Raw genomic sequence first — 26,409 nt, 5'->3', positions numbered from 1 at the left:
TTTAAAATCCCACCTATTAGTTTATATTTATTAGAACTAAAAGAATTCCATTTAAGCATCTCATTGCTTTAGTTGAAAGATTCCATTTGAATTGGAATCTGGTCATTCACTATGACCCGCTAAGCATCCATGGCTGAATGGTTAAAGCGGATCTGTTTATCATAAAGAGATTCGTCGTTCCTGACCTGCTTCACCTTAATTGTTATTTGAACAAGTAAAAGTTCTGTCTTGGTCCGAGTGGGGATAGCATTTCTCTCCTGCATGTCCATGGAGTTTTGAAAAATCCAAACATCTCAGAGATAGATAGAGAGGTAGGAATTTATCGAACGAACCGCACTCCTTCGTATACGTCAGGAGTCCATTGATCTCAAAAAATCCCTCGTTACTGCTCAAAGGAGCAGTAATAGGTAGGGATGACAGGATTTGAACCCGTGACATTTTGTACCCAAAACAAACGCGCTACCAAGCTGCGCTACATCCCTTCCATTGGTCTACAGTGTCATTGTAAATGATGGTGTGCCGTATCAGTTAGCCATAGACCTCCAGTTACTGGGTCTAATCCTCCACGAAAAGTAAGAAAGTCCGCATATTTTGACCAATTCAAGGTGAAAAATGGCAACATATAGTACACATTGCAATCCGAAACAATGTTTTGGACTCTCTTAAATTAGAGTAGGTACAAATTATATACCGATAAGTTTGATGTCCAAGAACTACGATTTATCTTAAAAACCAACCAAAAACGTTTCTAGAAAAACCGTTATATTGAAATTTAACCCGATCAATCGGACAAATGATCGAAACACCAAAGATTGAGAAGAAACAAAATAATAAAAAATAAAAAATCATCCCCTTCCATGATATGTTACGTCATTATCAATTGGGTGATAGCATGTTTGACTTTGGTAGCGGCCAACTGTAGTTTTTTACTTCGACGTGTAGGTAGTGTCCGTCGAAAGGTCTATTAATTATGGACAGCTTTAGATGGAAATTGAATTCTTTTACTTGTTTTGTTTTAATTGTGTTTACAAATATATTATTATATTATTATCTCAGACCTATAAACTCATTGGACGAACAAAACGACTCTAGTTAGAGGGCAATAGCAAGCATAGGCGTCATCTTGAACGGAACGATATTATATTCTAGATTGTTTGTTAACAAAACATTCATGTCAATTTTGAATATTCATCAATTTTATATTTATCTTAAACTTCTCTGATTAGCAAGGTTTATATAGTTCTAATGTTTTGAGAAATAGTAATTAGTAAACCGTATCATATATACGGTCTACACAAAACCCGCATCCAAACCCATAACATGGTTGAGGATTTTTCAGTCTTTTAATTAAACGTGTCATGGTCAAAATTATAAGAATGGTTGCATTTTTATTTGTAGTATATAATACAAATAGATGACGTTAACTGTTCGGCAATATAATCGAGCTGTCTAGGACAAAAATCGTTTTTGAATAAGATAATGATTAAAAAGGACATATATGCTTGCTTTTATAGAGCTTGAAAAGTCTACCGGCTTAATAAAGCTAAATAGTGAAGTTTTGTTTTTTGAAACAGTGAAATCATAAATAAAACACATGTTAACAACTTATAACTTATACGGCTATGTGTTATGGAAGTACTGTAGGACAGTGCGGCCCGACGTGGAGGACGGTGGCCGGAGGGAACATCATGCCGGCTAGGGTGGTGCCACCAAAATCAAACTAACATTGTTATTGAACGTCTGAATGATCGATGCTAAAGCTGTTATATTTTACACAGTAAGCCTATGATGCTGTTTGGATTGTTGTTAAACATCATAACTTATAGTAACGTTGTAACTTTTTATTATGGAATGTTTTTGTTTTATTAAATTATAATTAATTTTAGAAATTTTTTTGTTCTTAAAATATAATTATTAGTATTTGAATTAAACAATAACAATTAATTAAAAAAAAAAAAAAAAAAAAAAGAGAGACCGAGTGTAAATTAAAGTGTTGAGGTACACAAAAATTTTTAAAAGCGAGAAATGTATAATACATACGCTAAATCGTGTTCATAATGTTTATTTATTCATTGGTTTGTTTTTTTGTCATAAAGTTCTTTTGTATAAAAACAATTATACAAGCACTTGACAAAATAGTAGTATTAATAGTTTTTGTATTACTAAATACAAAGTTAAAAACAAAAAGTAAAAATTACTTGGTCGCAAATCACGCTTACTTTGATTTGAACGTTCAACTAAAAGAAATTAATAATAATCGATGAAGCGCTAGAAGTAGAAAGTAAATGAAGATGACTTGATGTTCGTTCAATTGTCATTTTCAATCAATAATTTCATTTATTAAATTAATTAATGACTTGGTCATTTTCTACTCATTCTATTTCAAATTCTTTATTTTCCCTAACTTCTTTAATTCACGTTTTAAACTGTTAGTAATAATATAAGGCAAAAAGTACATTTTTAAAATCTCTTTTGTTCAAACAACCATCATCATTTTACTTTTTTAATCAATAACTTTATTTATTTAATTAATTAATGACTTGGTCATTTTCTACTCATCCTAGTTCCAATTTTTTAATCCCTTTTAAACGCTTAATAACGTCAACATGCATTAATGAAAGACCATAAACACTAAAAAGAAACAGTAACTATGAAAAGCTATCAAAAAGTAATTAGTATGTTTATGTTTGCATCAAAACAACATGTATAATATTTATGTATGAATTCACAAACCAGAATCGATGATTGATGATAGAATAGGAAGATCCAATACAATCACATCATCTAAAACCACAAAACCAATAATATATTTACTAATTTACAAACAAGAATCGGTTTCTAATCTCATCATCACCATCTTTACAAATGAGAAATGGATTCAAAGTTGTCTCTCATGGATGCTACAATCTCGTTTGCACAAGGCCTAACCATGGGTGAAGAACCAATGCACATCTCTGCCATGGAAACCATAGCCTTCACCTCTTTCAAATCCGCCCCACGCAACCGTGGATCCACCACCTCTTCAACTCCCACCACCCCTCTCACCACCGGACCAATAATCTCAACCAACGTTTCCTTCCTCTCCAAACTAAACGCTTCTCTCCCTGTAATAAGTTCTAGAAGAACAATCCCGTAGCTGTAAATATCGTTCTTCTTTGAAACTAATCCAGTTTTCATATAATGCGGATCTATGTAACCTTGTGAACCCATTATCATTCTGTTCCTCTTCGTTGAAGATGGAGGTAAAACCATGGAAGTAAACCCTAATTTAGCTGATCCAAAATCGCAAAGTTTGCAATTTTCTTGATCGTCTAGAAGTATATTAGAAGCCTTGATATCTCCATGAATAATCTGCATCCCATGAAGATATTCTAAAGCTTCCGCAAGTTGGAAAGCGATCGAGGTTCTGGCTTTCCATGTCAGCGTCTGGGTGTTGCATCCGTGAAGAGTATCATGTAAAGTACCCTTCGATGCATATTCAAACAAAAGTACACGCTCTTCTTCTCTATCATCACAGTGTCCAAGAAACTTCACGATGTTTGGGTGTTTTAGCCGGAGCAAGATTTGAAGCTCTTGGTCGTGAATCTCGGCTAGCCGCTCGGTGCAAGCCGATTGGATCTTGACGGCGGTGAAGCCGGAATCTGGAAGTTGAGCAAGGTAGACAGTACTGAAGCCGCCGGAGCCGATAACTTTGGAGAAATTCCTGCTGTGTTTCTTTATCTCCTCCCATGAAAACTTCTTTACATAGGTTGTAGGAGTAGCTTCGGTGGTGCTATAGCTGCCGACACCATCTTCGCTAGCACAATCCGCCACTTTTTCAGAGATTGCAAAACAAGCGAATGGGTTGAGGAAAACCATAGGGGGAAAACGAAAGTTGGTTAAAGAAAAGAAAGGTGAATTGAAGTTTGAAGGAGAAGAAAAGAGATTATTTAAGGAGAGTGGTGTCAGTATACGTACAAGGAATAGAAGAAGTTGGTGTATGGCCGGACCCGCAATGGAAGGGAAGAGGAAGGTGAAATGTGTCGTGGTTTACAGGTTAGAGTTAAATACATCAAATCTGAGAGATGTTTGACTAGTTTGACGAACGACAGACAACAGTATCAAAAGGTGTTAGCAATTTTTTATTGTTGGTATGATATTTTGTACTCAGCTTAATCAACACAAAAAATAAAAATCTTAACTACTAAAATGGCTAAAATAGTATGATATACATATTACAAATTTTGTAATATTTTTTTCCCGAAATTTTTTATGAACCAATTATCTATGTTGTAAAATAAAATTTACAAAATACTTTTAAATTTTGTAAAATTACTTTATGAACGATACATGACATATAAATACGCACCTACACGGACACAGATGTTAACTGATTTTGAAAAGTTCGGTCCGAAATTGATATTTAGGTCCCATTTGATAGTTATTGTCCGGAAAATTATTGTTTTGAAAGTGTTGTCTGAGAAAGTTTTATGACTGAGAAAGAAACCATGTTGTTTGATTATACATCTTATTTTATTTAATGATAGAAAATGTTCACATTATCCTGCTGTTTTATACTATGATAGATGAAATTGCTGAATGATTATAAAAACATACAAATTGTCGTACAAAATCAAAATTACACAACAATTATTTAAAAATTCAAATATAAATTGTCATACAAAGTAATTATACATAAATCAATTAAAATCCAAATAAAATGTAGATTAGATTGTTTTTAGTTTATTGTTTTTCAAGTTTATGATATATTGTCATTCTTTTAACCATTTTAGTTATTTTTATAACCCACTATGTGATTTTTGACTTGATTTATGTCCGATAGTGGTAGGATAGATAAAATCTTTTAAGAATAAATTAGGATGAGATGATGTTGGTGGTGTAAAAAAAAAATCAAATAAAAATGAATTAAAAGAAATTAATAATCCAATAATGTAATATTTATTAATATATAATAATTGTATATTATAAATAATATTTATTAATATCTAATGATCTAATAAAAATAAATAATCCATAAAAAGCAAATTGGAAAACATTATTTAAAAGGAATTAACAATCTAATAAAATAATATTTATTAATAAATAAATAATATATTTTAAAAATAATATTTATTAAGATATAATAATCCATTAAAAAGTAATAATCCAATAAAACAAAAATTAAAAAGAAAGAAAATAAATTAATAATCCAAGAAAGAAAGAGACAAAGTTCGGGGCATAATTGTCTTTCCGACTCATTCAGCCAGAAAAATATGGTTTTGGGTTTTCTGGGAATGACATATCTTACAAGGAAAAACCCTTTTTGTGCAAATCAAATCGTCTTTCCAGTTCATTCATCCAGAAAGATTTGTTTGGACTTGGAAATATATTTATCAAACGAGGCCTTACACCCTGTTCCCGAATTTAACATAACGAGGGAAACGCAGGAAAATGAATGAAAATAAGAAGAAAGTAAAATAAAGTGGTGTTCCGAGTTTTAATGAAAGAAGCAAGTGGAAAGAAATAGAATAATTATTTTCTCTCCTAACTTTTTTTCCAATTTGGAGAAGAGAAATAAACAAAATATTTAATTTCCTTTCACTTCTTTCCAACTTGGAAACAAAATATACAAGTTTCTCTTCTTTTCTTTTCTTTGCTAAAACTCAGGAACTAGGTGTTAGGGTGGAGGGAGTAGATCACTCTCAACCCACTCAACCCACTGTCATATCAACTTTTCTCTATTTTATTTCTTTCGTATTTTCCAACCCACAACATATGTAAACAATATCTTTCTCATCCACTTAATTAAAAACACATAAAACAAAATAGGGTACAAGCTCTTAAGCACATGACACTAGAGTGGCTGTGTGTATGTGTGTGTGTGTGTATATATATATATATATATATATATATATATATATATATATAGAGAGAGAGAGAGAGAGAGAGCGGTTCCGTTGACATTCAAAATAAAATAGAGATCTTGAGATTCAACCTTAGCCACATATTTCACATCTGTCATTCTAACCCTCCGACATACCAGCGCGACAAGTCAGTAATAATAAAAAAATGATTATAGAGCATCGCCCGCTCGTTTATCCTCAGTCACCATCCCATCACCACAACTGCCACCACTACCACCATTACCACTACCTCTGCCACTAACCGACCGCACCACTGCCACCCCTGCCACTTATACCATGGCCACCTCTACCACCACCACCTTTTCTGCCACCAATTATCGTAATCATATATGATTACTCAATCTGTGAACATACATATATGTATAATCATTTATGATCAGGAATATATATATAAACATGTATAATCATATATGATTATACCTCTCTTACATATAATCATTTATGATTAGGCATACCCCGTGTTACGTGTACACTGGAGCATTAGAGTGGCAAATAAGAAATATGTGACTAATGTTGAATCTCAAGATCTCTATTTTTTTAATATCAAGTGAACCGTCCCCTATATATATATATATATATATATATATATATATATATATATATATATATATATATATATATATACACACACACACACACAAACATACACACACGTACACACTATATTATAAAGCATATTCATCATCTCTTGAATTTAAGATGTATAAGTTATAAAGCCTTTTGTACAAATCAATTATGCATAAATTGTAACACCCAGATTTAGGTAAACATTTTTCTAAATCTTTGAACATTTTTGCTTGGAGTTTAACCCAAGTCACGACATGAGCACTTATGTGTGACGACCTGACCCCAATGGAAGAAAAAACGTGCATTTTCAATACTCACCACGTGACCATGTATAGGTCACAAAGTGAGACCGATTGCGAGACAAACCCTAATTTTCGGGGTTTTTCCCATATTTAATGGAAATGAGGGCTAGGGTTTGCCTACCCTCAGCCTTCATCAATTCATAATACTCCCCTTGAAACCCTAGCACCCCACAGTTGATTTTAAGCTCATTTGTGGTGATTTCAAGCAAAGAAGAAGAAGAGGAAGAGCATCTAGTACACCTTCTCAACATTCATGCCTTACCATCATTCATGTTCACACCTTCTGGACCCTTATGAGTTTCCAAGTTCAATGCTTTATGAATCAATAAGCTTAGATTTATGTTTTTATGCATTATCTTTCATGTCTAGGTTTATAGAGTTTATGGTCCATAAAGTTGTCAACTTTATGGATCTCCAGTGTCCCTTTGATGGAATAAGTATTGGATCTGAAGTATGGTTAAGTTTTGTGAAACATCCCAAAAATAAGGATATAAAGTTTTCGTTTTTTGATTAATAAATGGTTAATACATATCATTTCCATAAAACCAAGGTAGCCAAGATTTATCAAAACATTATTAAATCAAAGTACATCACAGAATGTGGAAACATGTGGTGTGTGCCCTGCAACCATCCTGAGGTCTTCCATTGAAAACCAAAGTACCTGAAACATAAATTGAAAACCGTAAGCACGAAGCTTAGTGAGTTCCCCAAGATACCACATACCATACATATCATATAACGGGCCTCGACCAATTGAGATACGTGCCCCACCCACACTCGAATAATAATGAGATATGGGCCCTACCCACACTCGAATAACGGTCTCCACCCAATGAGATATGGGCCCCGCCCACACTCGGATTATAATGAGATACAGGCCGCGTCCACACTCAAGTAATAGTGAGATACGGGCCTCGCCCAATAAGCATACATATACAAGTACATACTAGTATCACATATAATAACATAACCAATCTAGGGTCGGCATTGGAACCATGAATTTGAATACATAAACCCTAAGTTACCCAAAATCACCACTGAAACTAGAACTTCATCTAAACTGTAATGCCCCGTTCTTGAAATATCTATTTTTGGGTTCCCGAGAGCAAGAGTAAGGGCGTTTCGGTCCTTGATGTGGATATAGAGTTTGGCGAGAACGGCCTATGATGGAGGAGATGTTGTAAATTAAATATATGGGCAGCAATGGTCCCTAAATGGGGGAAAATTTAGCAAAGGGGTCCAATGCATGCCAAGCATGCATGCATGTGTTTGGTTGGGTACGCCCAACGTAAGCTGGATGTACGCCTAGCGTAGTGAAGGAAAGGAACGCGGAGGTCTCTCGACGTACGCCCAGCGTACGTCTATCATCCAAAAACCCTAAATTTAGGGCCATCCACTATATAAGGAACATAATGGTTCTTACCCTAGCCTCCATAAGCACTCTCTTATCCTCAGAAATCCTAGATTGTCGTCCCACCTCCATTGTTAGGTGTGTTTGACCTTGGAAAGCTTGTGTTGGCAAAGGCGAGTCTAAAAGAAGAAAGAGGAAGTTGTCAAAGAAGGAATTGAGTGGCTGGAGCTTGTAGATCTGGAAAGACATCATCTTTTGAGACCCTTTTGAGGTGCAAAGTCTCTTGCTTGACATTTATTTTGTGTGGATCATGGTGTTATGAAGTTTTGACATCTTTCTTGTCCCAAAAGCCTCATCTTTATGCATGATTCAAGTTGAGATTAGCTGTCCGTTTAGACCATAGGAGAGGTCTTGAGTAAGAAAAATGAGGTCCCAAGGGCTTTGGTTGTCTCATATGTGATATAGATGGGCCTTAATGGATTAATACATTGATTTAAGAGCTTTATGGACGTACCAAGTGATAAAGTTTGAGACTTTTTGGATCCTAGGCATGTTTGGTTGATGGATCTGAAGTCTGGGCTTAAGAGCTTAAGTGTAAGGTCAAACCTTGTAATATGATGATGTTTGAAACTGGTCACTCAGCGTCAGCGCATAACTCAGCGTCAGTATCAGCGTCAGCGTATCAGTTGTTCAGTGTATAACTTAATATTCAACATTTTGTAATAGATTTAGTACTTCTCTAATTTCCATAGTTATTGTCTATTAGTTAGCTGGTATATCCCTGATTTGTAGGGATAGCCTAGAATAGTTGTATATATTCGTTTGTACCGGTTTGTGATAAGCACGCCTTTCACAAACCCTAATAGCCGCTTTGTGCATACGATAATCTCTTGGTGAGATTATCATTCTTAGTGAATCTTTATTGTTCTTATTTACAGTCATTGTTTGATAAGCTGTTACAGATGTTGTGATACCTCTCCAAGATCAGTGAATGCACATTTGATAAAACATCTTTAAGAGCTAACAACATCAAAGTTAGAAATGAAAAATGGACTCTTAAATCAAATTCTTTGAACTGTCTTCCTAAAGAGTGTTATAATTTATTGTCAAATAACTTTGTGAATGACCCATTTTACAATGGGTCAGTGTGTTCTAACTAGTTTCTCAGCACTGCAGGGTCAAGAGCATCTTTGGTACTTAGACAGTGGTTGCTCAAGACATATGACAGGATCCAAGTCTCTCCTGGAAGACTATGTCAAGAAAAGTGGTCATGCAGTTACATACGGTGACAATGGAAAGGGGTTTACTAAAGGATATGGGAACATCAAGTGCAACAATGTGGTGTTCCAGAATGTTTCATATGTAAAGGGGATCAAACACAACCTTATCTCAATCAGCCAATTGTGTGATGCTGATTATGAAGTTCATTTTACAAAGAAGGAGGGAAGAGTCATCAACACTGACAAGAACATTGCACTCTCAGCAAGCAGAAAAGATGATATATATGTTGTCGACATGTTCTCAAGTGACACGGAACTGATGCAATGTTTTTTTTACCAAATCTCAAACCAATCTCAACTGGATTTGGCACAAAAGGTTCTCACATTTGAACTTTAAGAATCTATCTAAAATATCCAATCAAGATCTGGTTAGAGGTCTCCCAAAATTCAGTTTTGTCAAAGATAAGGTGTGCTCAGCGTGTGAACAAGGAAAGCAAACCAAGTCATCTTTCAAACCCAAGTCATGTTCTAGCATATCCGTTCCTCTTCATTTACTTCACATGGACTTGTTTGGACCTATACCTGTTCGTTCCCTAGGAGGAAACAAGTATACTCTGGTGGTTGTGGATGATTTTACTCGATTTACATGGGTGGTTTTCTTGAAGAAGAAAGGTCATGCTGCACAGGAAATTATCTCCCTGATTCGTCAAAACGAGACACTGACTGGTCTCAAAGTTAAGCAGCTAAGGAGTGATCATGGCATTGAGTTCCAGAAGTCAACTCTTGAAGACTTCTGTGATTTTAAAGGCATTGGGCAGAACTTTTCAGCTCCTCACACACCTCAACAAAACGGAGTTGCTGAACGAAGAAATCAAACACTGATTGAGGCAGGAAGAACCTTGATGATACATGCTGGTCTCCCTATGTCGTTTTGGGCTGAAGCTGTTAATACAGCATGTTATACTCAGAATCCTCTCTAATTCACAAGGTTCACAAGAAGACACCATATAAGATGCTGAAAGGTCGAAATCCAAACGTATCTTTCTTTCACGTGTTTGGATGTGTTTGCTATATTCTCAATCAACGTGATCCCAGATCAAAATTTGAGCCTAAGACTGACAAAGGTATTTTTGTTGGATATTCATCTATTTCAAAGGCTTTTCGTGTTTTTCATGTGAACGGGCAGTGCATTGAGGAATCCATTCATGTAAAGTTTGATGAAGAATCATACACTGATGAAAAAGTAGTTCATTACTCTTCTATCTTTCAAGAGCTTCTCTCTTGCCCATATGATGAAGTTTCTCATACTGAAGAAGAAGCTATTATTCCTGATCCTATCGCTTCAGACCCAAGTTCTGTAAATTAAGGTACTGCGGTCAGCTCGACAACTCATTTGTCCGATGCTGATGAAACCCTTGAAGCTGAAGATTCTCCTGCAACTGATGTTCCTTTCAGTAATAACACTTCAATGTCAAATCCATTGGAATCAGCTCCTGAACATCGAGATCACCCTATTGATCAAATTATTGGGAATGTTCATGATGGTGTCCGAACCAGATCTCGTGTATCTAATAATTTTTGCATGTATGTTAATTTCGTTTCAATGATCTTACCTGACAAGATACACTCAGCTCTTCAAGACGCTGACTGGATTAAAGCCATGCAAGACGAGCTAAATGAGTTCGAAAGGCACAAGGTTTGGACTCTTGTTCCCAGACCATCAGGAAAGACCATCACCGGAACACGCTGGGTCTACCGCAACAAGGTTGATAAAGATGGTATTATTACTCGCAACAAAGTAAGACTTGTTGCTCAGGGGTTCACTCAAATTGAATCTATTGACTACGGGGAGACTTTTACTCCAGTTGCCCACATTGAAGCAATCATAATGTTTCTCGCATATGCCTCATATATGAACTTCATTGTCTACTAGATGGATGTCAAAACAACATTTCTTCATGGTGTGTTAGAAGAAGAAGTATTTCTCAAACAGCCCCTAGGGTTTGAAGACAAAGAGCACCCTGACTATGTGTACAGACTAGATAAAGCTGTATATGCACTGAAGCAAGCTCCCAGGGCCTGGTATGAGACACTGACATCATATCTTCTTGAAAATGGCTACAGAAGAGGAGCAATTGATAATACTCTCTTCATCAAAAACAAAGGCTCAGACATGATTCTTGTTCAAATCTATGTCGATGATATCATCTTTGGCTCTCCAAATGAGAAGCTGAGCAAGGAATTCGCTGAGATCATGTCTCAAAGGTTCGAGACGAGCATGATGGGGAATATGACCTTTTTCTTAGGTCTTGAGGTTCAGCAACAAAAATCAGGTATCTCAATTTGTCAAAGTAAATATATTGCTGACATGCTTGTTAAGTACTCTCTCAGCGACTGCAAACCGGCTCCTACTCCGGTGTCCAAGACTGATAAGCTACACGCTGATCCCACCGGCACTGATGTTAATCACTCTCTTTTTCAAAGAATGATTGGATCTCTTCTCTACCTTACTGCAAGTCACCCTGATATCATGTTTGGAACCATTCTCTGTGCTAGATTCCAAGCTAATCCCAAGAAGTCTCATCTTATTGCAGTTCAACGCATCTTTCGATACTTAAAAGGAACTCAGAACTTGGCATTGTGGTACCCTCGTGACTCAGCACTTGAACTCTTTGGATACACTGATTCTGACTATGCAGGATGCAACTTAGACAAGAAGAGCACGTCAGGTGGATGCCATTTACTTGGAAATTGACTAATCAACTAGTCTAGCAAGAAGCAAACCTCAGTAGCTATCTCCACTTCAGAAGCTGAGTATGTTGCAGCTGGGAGATGTTGTGCCCAACTCTTATGGATTCAGAATCAGCTTCTAGACTATGGGCTTAAATTCACAAAGACTCCTATATACTATGATAACACTAGTTCCATTCAGATCACACAGAATCCTGTTCAGCACTCAAAGACAAAGCATATCGAGATCAGACATCACTTCATCAAAGACAATGTTGAGAAGGGCAAGGTTGTTCTTGAACATGTCGAGACTTCAGATCAACTAGCTGATATTTTCACCAAGGCCCTTGATACTCAAACTACTTCTCACATTATTGGAGAACTTGGAATGATCACTCTGTATTAAAAAATGTTTTACTAATGTTTGCTATTGTCTTATAAACTAATGTATTTTTTTGCTGATGATGATGTGCTGATGATGTTCACCATGCTGAGTACATTGTATGATCTCTTATCTTTATCTCTTCTACAAATCTTCTAAACTAAAGTTGAATGATTCATTGTATTAAACCATACACTGATAACAACTTGAAACTCTTTGTCGATGGTTAGACAAAACACTAAGATCTATCACATGCAACTATCCTTTCTTACCAATCTTACACTGATTCTGTGATTTAGTATGACAAAACACATGCTGATGAGAATCTAACAGTCTTTGCCGATGGTTAGACCAAAACACCAAGGTCTATCACACACAACTATCCCTTCTTACCAATCTTACACTGATTCTGTGATTCAGTGTGACAAAACACATGCTGATGAGAGTCTAACAGTCTTTGCCGATGGTTAGACCAAAACACCAAGGTCTATCACACACAACAATCCTCTCTTCACCTTCTTCTCACTCAGTGTCTAATGATTCAGTAAGAAGCACCACTCACTGATAAAGACTCAACACTCTGTGCCAATGGTTAGATAATTAAACCAATATCTATCACACGCACCAACCACCTTGCAAACATTAAACAAGCAGGTTGTACCTTGAATTGACGACATACTATCTTTCAGCATGTAACATTTAGTGAGACTGATCTCAGTGCTTCCGCAGACACTGATTGTCGTTTCATCTTCAGTACAACAGCTCTTTTTACCCAACGACTATTTTTTGATTTGACAGTTTGTTAAGATACGCAATTATTTTCGAAAAAGATAATCATTACCTTTTTAAAACCGCTTAATCCCATATTTAAACTTTTCCCCACCTCTCTCTCAAACCTTCCTCCCATAATTCAAACTTCCTTCTCTCTCTTCAAAACCCTAGAATCCAAACTCTCTTCAATGGCGGCATCACTGTTTACTTTCTCCTCCACTTCAAGAAGAGTCATCCCAGCTCCAAACTCTCCTCCTCTTCCCATATACATCAAAGCCACAAAATGTCGTCTTCAACCCTGATATACCAGATGTTCATCGCGGTCTTGGACTTGATGATTTTGTCAATTTTCTAGTATCCTGCCGACTTTGATACGCTATCAGTGAGGTTCCATCAGAGTTCTTTCCCGAACAAGTATGTGAGTTCTACTACACCGCAATGGTTAGTAATGAAAACAACGTCATCTCAGGCACTATTGGGCGTAGCCGTCACTCAGTTTTCATCACCGCTGATCTTCTTAATGTTGCACTCAGGTTACCAATTTTTGAACTATTCTCTGAGCTTCCAACTATTGAACGTTGTCGACGCCTTTTCGATCAACTGGGCTATGATCACTCCAAGGCTGGTGCTTGATCAGCTCTCATTCTGCGTCAATGTATGACTTCAGGATGGAAGTTCTTCACCGGGGCACTTTGCAAATGTATGGGTCACAAATCTCGTAGTGGTGATCAACTGAGTGCCTTTGAGCAACAAGTTGTATGTTCCCTTCTTCTCAACAAACGTCTTAATTATGGGGCCTTCTTCTTTGATCAGCTTGTCCAACTTCTTCGTGCCAATGTACGAGCTGATCATGTTCCATTTCCACGCTGGATTGCTCTTGTCCTGGATAAATTTTTCGCTGAAGCCTACTACTCCCACTCTGGAAACCCCATCCAATGCCCACGCATGTCAGTACGAATGTATCAGGATGATCCACTGGCAAATGACATCGGCATCTCTGATCGGATGAGAGAATGGATCGCGAATCCATATACTGTTCCTTCACTAAACGCTGACACTGACGAAGGAGCTGTTGATATCAATGACACTAATGTTGAAATACAAGCTGATCCTAGTCAAGAAGGTGGTCATATCTCTCCTCAACTTTCTCACCATACCATCTCTGTTACTGAAAGGATTCGTTCAGCTCATGGGGAGCCATCTGCTCAGGGGGAGCAACCATCTCAAGGGAAGCCACCATCTCAGGGGGAGCAACATCGATCATAAGAAATTCCAGGTACTCAACTTATTCATATCCCGGCCTCAGCGTTTAATGAGCTTCTTACACTGACTCGAGACATGAGTCAGCGGCTTCTACGTATTGAGGTTGATGTCAACCAACTGAAGGGAGTTCTTCTGTCAACTCCTTCCCCTGACCCAAATGATGATGATGATCAAAAAGGGGGAGAAACTGATTCTGTTAAGCATGGATCTGAAGACAACATTTTAAACCAGACCGAGCCACCACAGCCTGTGCACGACTCTGAGAGACTAATAGAAACTGAAAAGCTTATTGAAGATAGTGAGCATGATGATGAAGATGAACATGATGATGAGTGTCAGATGCTAGACATGAACTTCATTGATCCCACTGTGCCAGTTCAAGGTGAAGACTCAGATGTAGTTAGCGAGGATCTTCATCCTTTATCTCGAAAGCGCAAGGCAGCAGATACTGAATTATCTGATTCACATGCTGACACTTCTCTTCCCAGCAAGAAATCTAAGTCCATTGTCAGCATATCCAATTTGGCAGTTGAATGGAACATGTCCCCTGATCAAGTTAAGCAAATCCTTGATGAAGCCAATAAAGCTCAGCTTCTAAAGAATATTGCTCAAGCTGATGAATCCCTCATCCAGCACAAACTTTAGGCCAAAGGATCCTTTGAAGCTCAGATGCAAATGTTTTTAGAATATCAGTCCAAATCTAAATCTTCACAGCCTCCTCCCAGTAGCAGTAAGTCAAGGACTGATAGTGTTCTCGACAGGATTGATCGCAAGAGGTTTCAAGATGTTCTTAAACGAAGAGTGAGCAATGATAAGATCATCAAAGTTAAAGCCTCAAAACCTCGTAACGAGAAAATTCTTACTTTGCTGATCACTCGTCAAGGTCCTCAACATCCGTACACTGAAGTTGTCAAGAGAGATGAGCTGATCAGATATGGACTCTCTGAATGGATGGAATTGCTCGAGTTGGCATCCAAGCAAACTTCAGCTTTTTCTTCAGAATTGACTTGTGCTCTTCATTTACTGATTAAGAAAGTTCAGCGTCTTGATCTCGTTCCTAAAGAGCGTTCTCAGTAGCAAGGGTTCCTCAATTCCAAAGTACAGAAGAACCAGATTTCAGGTTGATGGTGAAGATGTGTTGGTTCTAAATTTTGGTGCTAAAGAATTAAACAACTCTCTTCCCATTGGTGTTGAGCCGGTTCAACATCATTTCATTTCTGTTCCTGAACATGGAATGTTTTATCTTGACAAGAACAGAAAAATGTGTTTTCAGCGAACTGCAGAGATTCCAAGGGCTCCAACAACTCATCTTGTTGGCTTAAGACAAATGTGCATGAGTCATCAAGATCTTTCTGGAGAATTTCATATTTTAATTGCTATGGAATTACTGAATAGAAGAGAGGAGCTGCTAGATAGTCCTTACTGGCCAGTAAAAGTAGAAGCTGAAGCTGAGTATGAAGAATTTTTGTCTAGAGGTGTTCTAGTCTAGCTGGTTTTGAACATCATCATATTGGGGGAGATTGTAAGGTCAAACCTTGTAATATGATGATGTTTGAAACTGGTCACTCAGCGTCAGCGTATCAGTTGTTCAATGTATAGCTTAATATTCAGCATTTTATAACAAATTTAGTACTTATCTAATTTCCATAGTTATCGTCTATTAGTTAGCTGGTATATCCCTGATTTGTAGGGATAGCCTAGAATAGTTGTATATATTCGTTTGTTTCCGATTTGTGATAAGCACGCCTTTCAAAAAAACCCTAATAGCCGCTTTGTGCATATGATAATCTCTTGGTGAGATTATCATTCTTAGTGAAAGTTTTCTTTGTGAATCTTTATTGTTCTTATTTACAGTCATTGATTGATAATTTGTTTAATCTTTGGGTCGTTCATGAAGCCATTAAGGACTTAAGAAGACTTTGAGTTCGGCGGGTTTACGCCCCGCATAAAGTGATGTACGCCCAGCGTACTCACATTCTGCCTGTACGCTTAGCGTACATGGGAGGTACGCCCCGCGTACTCTGTCTGCATGGATCATGAGTTTTTGGGTCGTGGTTTGGGGCATGTTTGGGTATTTGGGCCTTAGTGGGCCATCAGAAATCATATTTTATGGACCAAGGATTATATGGTGGGCTTAGGTTGCGGCCCATTAAGAGATTGGGCCCAATGTAGCAAATTGGGCCATTAGTGGGTCACTAGTGGGCTTGAGAAGCTTACCTAGTGTTGGGCCCTTCATATTCTAGTGTTGGGCCTTAGTCTTGGACCAGATTGAGTCAAGGGTGAATTAGTCAATTTACCCTTGGAAGGATATTGTGATTGGACTAATGATTGTTTTGCTGCTTCAGATAGTTCGGGATTTTTGGTGAGGCGGTGGTTTGGGAATCTGCTTCTTCAGTTCAGAGTTTCAGCAGTTGTAAGGTGAGTTATCCTCACTATATCGACAGGGTCTACAGCACCAAGGCCGACCCTTGATTGGATGGAAATCCGGGTAGTTGTTGTTATGTTATTGCTTTGTTATGTTTGCATCCTGGTAGTTAGGATGATATATGTTAGAGACCTGGTTAGGGTCGGTATCCTGGTTTATAGGATGATGCTATGCTAGTGACCGGTTAGGTTGGAATCCTGTTAGGGATGTGTTGCGTATATGATTTGCTAGATTGGTTGATTTGTTGTTATACGATTATATGTTTATGTGCACATGTTTGTTGATTGGAGTTTGGTTGAGGTGGGTCCTGCTTTGTGCTGTAGGCCAACATACCCAGGGCGGGCCGGTTACCCTGAAGGCCCAGCGAGCAGTATGGATAGGCTGTAGGCCCCAAGAGGGCGGACCAGACGTACTGAGGCTCGGAGAGTGGACCAGGCCGAATGAAGGCCTAGTGCGGGCGGACCAGTCATACTGTAGACTCAGAGAGTGGACCAGGTGGATTGAAGGCCCGGTGCGGGCGGACCAATCACATTATAGACTCGATGTATATGGCTAGACTCGGAGGGTTGACTAGGTGGACTGAAGGACCGGTACGACGGACCAGTCACACAGTAGACCCGAAGTGCATGGTTGTTCTATGTTCTGTTATGATATGGCATGTTGTGCGTGTATGGTATATGTGGTTGGTATTTTGGGGGTATCTCACTAAGCTTTCGGGCTTACAGTTGTGGTTTAATGTTTTTCAGGTTCTTCAGGAGACCGTGGCAAGGCAAAGGCATGATCGTACCGCTCCTCATGATTATGTTTTATGATGTGGTTATGGGAAGACTCTGATAATAATTGTATTAAAAACCTTTTTGTAATAACTTAATGAAACTTGGTTGTTTTTGAAAAGTTTAAATTGGTTGAAATTTTAGAGCGTTACAAGTTGGTATCAAAGCCTTGGTTTGCGTGAATTGGAGGAACATTCGTGTGAATCCAGTCTGAAACCAAGGAGAGTTTTCAAACGAGATTTTAAAATGGTTTTCAAAAAGAGTAAAAGAGGACGCGAAGGTACAATCAGCCGGAGCCAATAAGTAACCCCAAAATACCATACATGATATTTGTTTTTGAGCTATGATAGAACAGCATGCTAGTACTAGGCTAGGGATCTTTAGCATTTCATGATAATGTTGCCTGATTTATGATGCCTGCTAGCCTAGGGTTTCTTCTGTGAGAGATTTCCAGTGTTCCTCTAGGAGTGAGGGTTGAGTGCTTGTTATGTATGTTCTTCACTAGGGTGTTGTGGTGATAATTGATATAAATATGGGTAGGTGTGGAAGGTAGTATGGGCCCGTACTACTGAAAGCACAGGACCCATACGAGTATCAAAGAAGCCACAACCTCTAGGGTTGGGTTGGGGGTTGGTTCCCGGGATAGTGGGAAGTATCTGAGATCTCGCGATGTTTTTTTTTCAGTATGGTGGTTACGAGGCAAGTTGGGAGTGGATCCGGGTCAGGACCGGGAGCAGGAGAGGGTGGTCAGGGTGGGTTAGTACCGCCCGAGGTTATTAGTCAGATGAGCACAGGCGAGTTGGACGCTAGGATTCGTTAGATCCTGCATGATGAGGTTGCTGCGTTGTTCCGGGCCGAGTTTTCGGAACTGCTTGGGTCGATCAAGACCGCCATGGTGGAGAATTTTCATGCGCGCTATATGGCTCTCACAGAGACGGTTGCCGCGGCAGCTACAGCAGCTGTAGCAGCGGCAAGGGGAGGAGTCGGTCGAGGTTTTCAGTATCGGGACTTCGATAATACGAAGCCCCCTACCTTCGATGGGGTTCAGGACCCGATTGTTGCTATAAGATGGTTGTCGGACGTGGAGGGGTGTTTCTTCACGTGTTCATGCCCTGCTGATCAGAGGGTGAGGTGTGCTCTGAACCTGTTGAGGTTCGGGGTGAAGGATTGGTGGAGATTGACCATGGGGTCATTTTCGGATGCGCAGAGGGTTGCAGTTTCATGGGATCAGTTCCGGGAGATGTTTAGCACTCGTTATGTTCCGAGGGTTGAGAGAGAGAGCTTGGATTAAGAGTTCCTGGAGCTAAAGCAGGATTCGGATTCGGTGACGGAGATCACCAGGATGTTCACTGAGAGGGCGATGCTTTGCCCTGAGTTTGCTTCGAAGCAGGATCAGATGTCCCGATATCTGAGTATGCTCAAGATGGATATCAGGCAGTTTGTGTCTCCGCAGAGGTGCGAGACCTTGTTAGAGTTGCAGGAGGCCGCCAGGCGGCATGAGTTGGAGATTGAGTTGCAGTTGAGAAAGAAGAGGCAGGCCCTAGCACAGTCGCAGCCGGCGCCGAAACGGTCCAAGACCGTTGATTCTAGATTGGGAGATCAGAGCTGCCGCGCTTGTGGGAAGTGTGGGAAGGGTCACACCGGAGTTTGTAGGTCCAGTGGTGCATGCCGCAAGTGCGGAAAGGAGGGGAATTATGTGAGGGATTGTCGGCAGACAGCCCCGATTCCGGATTTGAGGATTTGTTATCACTGCCATCAGGTTGGACACTTGAGGGTCAACTGTCCACAGCTTGCTGCAGGACCGGTGCAGGCTCCAGCACCGACCACTTTGAGGATTATGGGTGGAGGTCAGGGTGGAGCGGAGCCCCCAAGGGCTCAGGGCCGTGCTTTTCAGCTTACAGCAGAGGAGGTCAGAGCATTGCCGGATGCAGCTGCGGGTATGTTTCTTTCTTGATGTCTTATTTATCTCGTGATTATTATGGAGTATTGTGTTTCTTCTAGTCTCGTTGTGTGATTTCTGGTATTGTAATCGTTGTTCCTTGAGGGTTATGGTATGGTTGAGGGCTTGGTGATGGAAATTCCGTTGTCTATCATTCATGAGGGTTATTAGTGGGAAATCCGTCTTTTGGTCTGAAATTCGGGTAACATCTTCAGTCTGAGAAGTGGTTTGCTGAATGTCGGGTTTCTTTCAATGTCCGAGATGATCAGTGTTGATATGTAATTTTATGAAGGTTGCTCGTCCTAGTGGAAATCAGTTCGTGTGTAATGGATTGTGATGTGTAGGGTGTTAAAGGAGGTCGGTGATGGCGACCGGTGGTTTTAGTCAGTGCTCTAAGTGGGGGAGAATTGGAAATTCTCCGGAAGGTCGATAAGCATGAGTAGTCGATTAGCTGTTGGGGATTCAACAGCGGTTTGGTCAGCCAAGAGTGTAGGCTGGTATGAGCAAGTGACAGGTAGTTGGGGCGGGATACAGACCAAGGGTTTGGGAGAAAGGGTGATTGATTGTGGAAGGCCTGGGATCAGGCCGGGTTTGAGTATGTAGGATGGGGTCCGAGTCCAGAGCCCCTGGAGGGCTAGAACAGTATGCATGGAAGAGTTTTTCCTGGAGGGATAATTCGGAATGTTGGATGCTAGTTGAGCGGACCGGATACACTGAAGGCCGGTGGGCGTACCAGTCAGGCCGAAGGCTTGGAGGACGGACCAGACAGGCTGAAGGCCCTGGAGGGCGGTCCAGACCTACTGAAGGTTCTGAGAGTGGTCCAGATTGGCTGAAGGCTTGGTAAGGCGGTCCAGTCATGCTGAAGACTCTGCGTGTGTTGATAGATCTGTATGAGGAGAATGAGGGAATATTTCGCCTGGATATGGTAATTGATATGGTCTGGCCCCAAGTATTGATCATGTTAGTGGAAGGCAGTGCATGGACCCGAGAGTCCTTGCGGGCAGAATCAGAATAGGTGAAGTTCGAGAATAGCAGATGCTCTACATGGATAGTGTAGAATGGAGTTTAGCTCAGCGGCACGCGCAGGCGCGTAAGAGTAGTTGAGTGGATTTCCTAGAAAGGAAAAGGTATGTAGCTCCGGAAGGAGCGTGGGTCCTCCGTTAGGGGAGGAAGTGGAGTAAATGGATGACCGTCGTGCCTCAGTCATTAGTAGGAGGTACTGGATTGTACTGGATATACGGAAGTACCTGCGGGTTGGCTGCTCGTTGAGGTAGCGGCAATTTTGAGTGATGCTCAGGCACATTTTCAGTCTCCATGGAAAAGGAGGAGGTTAGTGGCTCCAGATTAGAGATTTGGAACAGAGGAAGGTGAGACAGCAGGTTAACAAACTCAGAAGTAATTTGGACCGGTGTTGAGGGCAGTATAAAAGATTTCAGTCGAAGGTCAAGGAACTTGAGACCATGATATAGAAGATGCGGTGATAAGGTTGCAAGAACCTGAGTTGATTGAGTAATCGGAGTCTGCAGTGCAGGAGTTGTTATGAAGGGTATGCTGTCGTAGGCTTCGAGGACGAAGCCTAAATTAAGTAGGGGAGAATTGTAACGCCCCGTTCTTGAAATATCTATTTTTGGGTCCCCAAGAGCAAGAGTAAGGGCGTTTCGGTCCTTGATGTGGATATAGAGTTTGGCGAGAACGGCCTATGATGGAGGAGATGTTGTAAATTAAATATATGGGCAACAATGGTCCCTAAAGGGGGGGAAATTTAGCAAAGGGGTCCCATGCATGCCAAGCATGCATGCATGTGTTTGGCTGGGTACGCCCAGCATAAGCTGGATGTACGCTCAACGTAGTGAAGGAAAGGAACGTGGAGGTCTCTCGACATACGCCCATCGTACTAGATGTACGCCCAGCGTATGTCTATCATCCAGAAACCCGAAATTTAGGGTCAGCCACTATATAAGGAACATAATGGTTCTTACCCTAGCCTCCATAAGCACTCTCTTATCCTCAGAAATCCTAGATTGCCGTCCCACCTCCATTGTTGGGTGTGTTTGACCTTGGAAAGCTTGTGTTGGCAAAGGAGAGTCTAGGAGAAGAAAGAGGAAGTTGTCAAAGAAGGATTTGAGTGGTTGGAGCTTGTAGATATGGAAAGACATCATCTTTTGAGACCCTTTTGAGGTATAAAGTCTCTTGCTTGACATTTATTTTGTGTGGATCTTGGTGTTATGAAGTTTTGACATCTTTCTTGTCCCAAAAGCCTCATCTTGATGCACGATTCGAGTTGGTTGAGATTAGTTGTCCATTTAGACCTTAGGAGAGGTCTTAAGTAAGAAAAATGAGGTCCCAAGGGCTTTGGTTATCTCATATGTGATATAGATGGGCCTTAATGGATTAAGACATTGAGTTAAGAGCTTTATGGATGTCCCAAGTGATAAAGTTTGAGACTTTTTGGATCCTATGCATGTTTGGTCGTTGGATCTGAAGTTTGGGCTTAAGAGCTTAAGCCATTAAGGACTTATGAAGACTTTAAGTTTAGCGGGTTTACGCCCCGCGTAAAGTGATGTACACCCAACGTACTCACCATTCTGCCTGTACGCTTAGCGTACATGGGAGGTACGCCCCCGCATACTCTGTCTACATGGATCATGAGTTTTTGGGCCGTGGTTTGGGGCATGTTTGGGTATTTGGGCCTTAGTGGGCCATCAGAAATCATATTTTATGGACCAAGGATTATATGGTGGGCTTAGGTTGCGGTCCATTAAGAGATTGGGCCCAATGTAGCAAATTGGGCCGTTAGTGGGTCACTAGTGGGCTTGAGAAGCTTACCTAGTGTTGGGCCCTTTATATTCTAGTGTTGGGCCTTAGTCTTGGACCAGATTGAGTCAAGGGTGAATTGGTCAATTTACCCTTGGAAGGATATTGTGCTTGGACTAATGATTGTTTTGCTGCTTCGGATAATTCGGGATTTTTGGTGAGGCGGTGGTTTGGGAATCTGCTTTTTCAGTTCAGAGTTTCGGCAGTTACGAGGAGAGTTATCCTCACTATATCGACAGGGTCTACGGCACCAAGGTCGGCCCTTGATCGGATGGAAATCCCGGTAGTTATTGTTATGTTATTGCTTTGTTATGTTTGCATCTTGGTAGTTACAATGGTATATGTTAGAGACCTGGTTAGGGTCGGTGTCCTGGTTTATAGGATGATGCTATGCTAGTGACCGGTTATGTCGGAATCCTGGTAGGGATGTGTTGCGTATATGATTTTCTAGATTGGTTGATTTGTTGTTATACGATTATATGTTTATGTGCACATGGTTGTTGATTGGAGTTTGGTTGAGGTGGGTCCTGCTTTGTGCTGTAGGCCAACATACCCATGGCGGGCCGGTTATCCCGAAGGCCCAGCGAGCAGTCTGGATAGGCTGTAGGCCCCAAGAGGGCGGACCAGACGTACCGAGGCTCGGAGAGTGGACCAGGCCGACTAAAGGCCCAGTGCGGGCGGACCAGTCATACTGTAGACTCAAAGAGTGGACCAGGTGGATTGAAGGCCCGGTGCGGGCGGACCAATCACACTATAGACTCGATGTATATGGCTAGACTCGGAGGGTTGACTAGGTGGACTGAAGGCCCGGTACGGCGGACCAGTCACACAGTAGACCCGAAGTGCATGGCTGTTCTATGTTCTGTTATGATATGGCATGTTGTGCGTGTATGGTATATGTGGTTGGTATCTTGGGGGTATCTCACTAAGCTTTCGGGCTTACAGTTGTGGTTTAATGTTTTTCAGGTTCTTCAGGAGACCGTGGCAAGGCAAAGGCGTGATCGTACCGCTCCTCATGATTATGTTTTATGATGTGTTTCTGCGAAGACTCTGATAATAATTGTATTGAAAACTTTTTGTAATAACTTAATGAAACTGGGTTGTTTTTGAAAATTTTAAATTGGTTGAAATTTTATAACGTTACATAAACATCATGAAATCTCACCATAAGCCAAGAGTTGACAAACGGATCATAGAATCAAAGTTTAATACTTTAATTCCTATACAAAACACAAAACCAAGCTTACATCAATACAAGAACATGAAACTCCGATTTGAAGATCTAAGGTTTTCGAAACCCATCAAAGATCATATAGACTCAGAAATATCACACCTGTTAACCAACTGGAGCTTGGAGATAGATAAAAGAATGAAACCACAACAATAATCTGACATGAACAACATAATTTAAGCATAAATTTCAGATTTGTAATACCTACAGAATCCTAATATGAATTTGGGAGAAAATGATAGAAAGCTACCTTCCAAGAAAGACAAGGAAAGGAATTGAGCAAGGCATCATCTAGTAATTTTAGTCATTAAAACTCCATGGATTCGGGATGAATTTCGACCAAGCGGTTAGGCTTTTAGGTGGAAATCAAGTGTGTTAAAGATAGTAAAGGAATAAGAAATGAGGTTGTTTAATCGCCATTTAATATCAGGTATGTGCTGCCAATTTGGCGCGTCTCACAACCAGACGTGAACCATCCACCACAAATTGGTAAATTGACAATTTTGGTCCCTCTTCTAAAAATCTTTGCAATATTGATCCCCAACTCATTCAAAAATTTATAATAACTCATTTTTAGTGAAACACAAGTTTCTCTAATTTGGCACAATTGGTTCTTCACTACAAAAGTCTCATTTTATTTCCAAAAATTCTATGCTTTTTTACTTTAATTTAGAAACAAGTTTTACTATCTTTATTATTCTAAATTATATACTTTCATTTCTTTATTTATGTCACTATTTTATTTTAAATTAAAGAATTTGTTTTACTCGGAAAGCCCAAAATATTCTAACTAGAAAAACAGGATGTTACAAATAGGGTAAAGGATGACCAGGAGGCTGAAAATCGTTGTTTATACTGTGCCAATAATGGGAACACGACATGTGCCCCTAAAGGACACAACGCGTCCAACACATTTTGGAAAAGGAGACAGTTTCTGAAAGATCGTGACAAACTTTTTCAATATCTAACTAGGCACATGTCCTATATTTCTTGGCAAGTTTGCATTTATCAGTACCTTTGTAGTTATGAATGGTGGTAATAACATTACACCACATATTATCCCCCTATTTACGTTCTCCCAACCACCATTTTGCTAATAAAGCAAGATTGAAAGTCCTTAGACTACCAATTCCTAATACCCCATCATTTTCTAAACAAAAGACTTTTTCATGCCACCTAATGTAGTTTCCTCTTTTTCCCATCTCCTCCCATAAGAAGTTTTGTCTAACTGTGACTTCGATAATTTAGAAAGATTTGAAGAGGAAAAAGTAGTTGAAACATCCCAAAAATACAGTCCAAAATTTTCATTTTAAATCATTAAGAAAACCATAATATCAAACATCATATAAAAATCATAAGTCATGTATCTCAAAATATCATAAACATCTTTCAAATATATCAAAGTATAAACATCCCAGGCTAAACAAATGGTGTGTGCACTGCAATCATCCCCAGCTCGACCCCTTGCTATCGGAAGTACCTTAAACCAAAACTGAAAATTGTAAGCACGTAGCTTAGTGAGTCTCCCCAAACTACCACATACCATACACATAATCACATATAACATACATTGGGACTTGCCTGCCACATTAGGCCCTGCCCGACATTGGACCGAAGTCCAGCATTGGGCCCTGCTCGACATTGGACCGAGATCCAGCATCGGGCCCCGCCCGACATCGGACTGAAATCCGATATACATATCAACAAATACATATAACATAATCACATAACATAAACATATAAACATTACTCGGGCCCTGCCCGACATTGGACCGAAATTTAAAAGCATATAACATAAACATATAAGCATTCCTCGGGCTTACCCCGACATCGGACCGAAGTCTGGAACATATATGACAAGCACATGCAAGAATCACAAAGACATCAATAATAAAAACATTCCTCGGGCTTTCTTCAGCATAGGACTGAAGTCTAGAAACATATAAACCTACATCGGACCTTACCCGACATCCGCCTTAGCCCGACATACTAACATACATAAACGTGCCGACATTGGTACCTTCGACCCGTTCGTACAAGAGGAAAAATCACCTCAAATGTCTTGTGAGATAGTTGAAACATCTCTGCTCCTGCAACCGGCTCTACTCATACCCTATACAAAAACAACCCCTTAGATACCATTCTATACTCAAGACCCCTTCACGGCTCAGCCTTCGTCAAAATCAAGGTCAAGGTCAAAGTCGACATCCAGTCAAAGTCAAAGTCAACACCCCGAGTCGACTCAACTCATCGAGTCATCCCTTTGACTCGCCGAGTTTTCATGCTCGACAGAATCGTGATAAAACAAGTCAACTCGTCAAGTCGCTCCTTAGACTCGTCGAGTTCTGCCCTTTACAGAATCGGGACAAATTGTTCCAACTCGTCAAGTCCCTCTATCGACTCGCCTTGGTCTTCAATCTGTTGCTTCATCTTAATGGATTAAGCCCCAATTCTTCATATCTGAGCTTCATACTTCACATATTGTCACACCCCCAAACGGGAACGTCGGAAACGTTTGGGGGCGGAGGACATCATGTACAATATCACAACAATGCATAATAGTAAACAAGCAACAACATCATCCATTGCATCAATAATATAATTTTAATACAATTGTGTTCTGTAGTTTATAAGACACCAAAAATGAATAATCAAAATAAAGACGAGTCTTGAAAGCTCCGTCTTCTCAAAACCTGGTCATCGGTACCTGTCTACTGGTGACCTAAGAATACATGTTA

At 39.9% G+C, this 26,409-nt stretch overlaps 1 protein-coding gene and 1 non-coding gene across 2 annotated transcripts; both read right to left on the bottom strand.

The window, feature by feature from the left end:
- Positions 1-408: 408 nt before the first annotated feature.
- Positions 409-482, bottom strand: TRNAP-UGG (transfer RNA proline (anticodon UGG)). The gene has a single exon. It is a non-coding gene; the product is annotated as a tRNA-Pro (tRNA).
- A 2,301-nt stretch (positions 483-2,783) lies between these two features.
- LOC111919506 (probable receptor-like protein kinase At4g10390) lies at positions 2,784-3,993 on the bottom strand. Its single transcript, XM_023915056.3, has one exon. It carries the CDS (start codon positions 3,856-3,858, stop codon positions 2,860-2,862), a length of 999 nt encoding a protein of 332 aa, XP_023770824.1. The 5' UTR covers positions 3,859-3,993; the 3' UTR covers positions 2,784-2,859.
- Between the last annotated feature and the right edge of the window lie 22,416 nt (positions 3,994-26,409).

This window comes from Lactuca sativa, chromosome 9 (assembly GCF_002870075.4).
Source record: "Lactuca sativa cultivar Salinas chromosome 9, Lsat_Salinas_v11, whole genome shotgun sequence".
NCBI classification, from domain to species: domain Eukaryota; kingdom Viridiplantae; phylum Streptophyta; class Magnoliopsida; order Asterales; family Asteraceae; genus Lactuca; species Lactuca sativa.
This window is presented reverse-complemented; position numbering and strand designations above follow the sequence as displayed.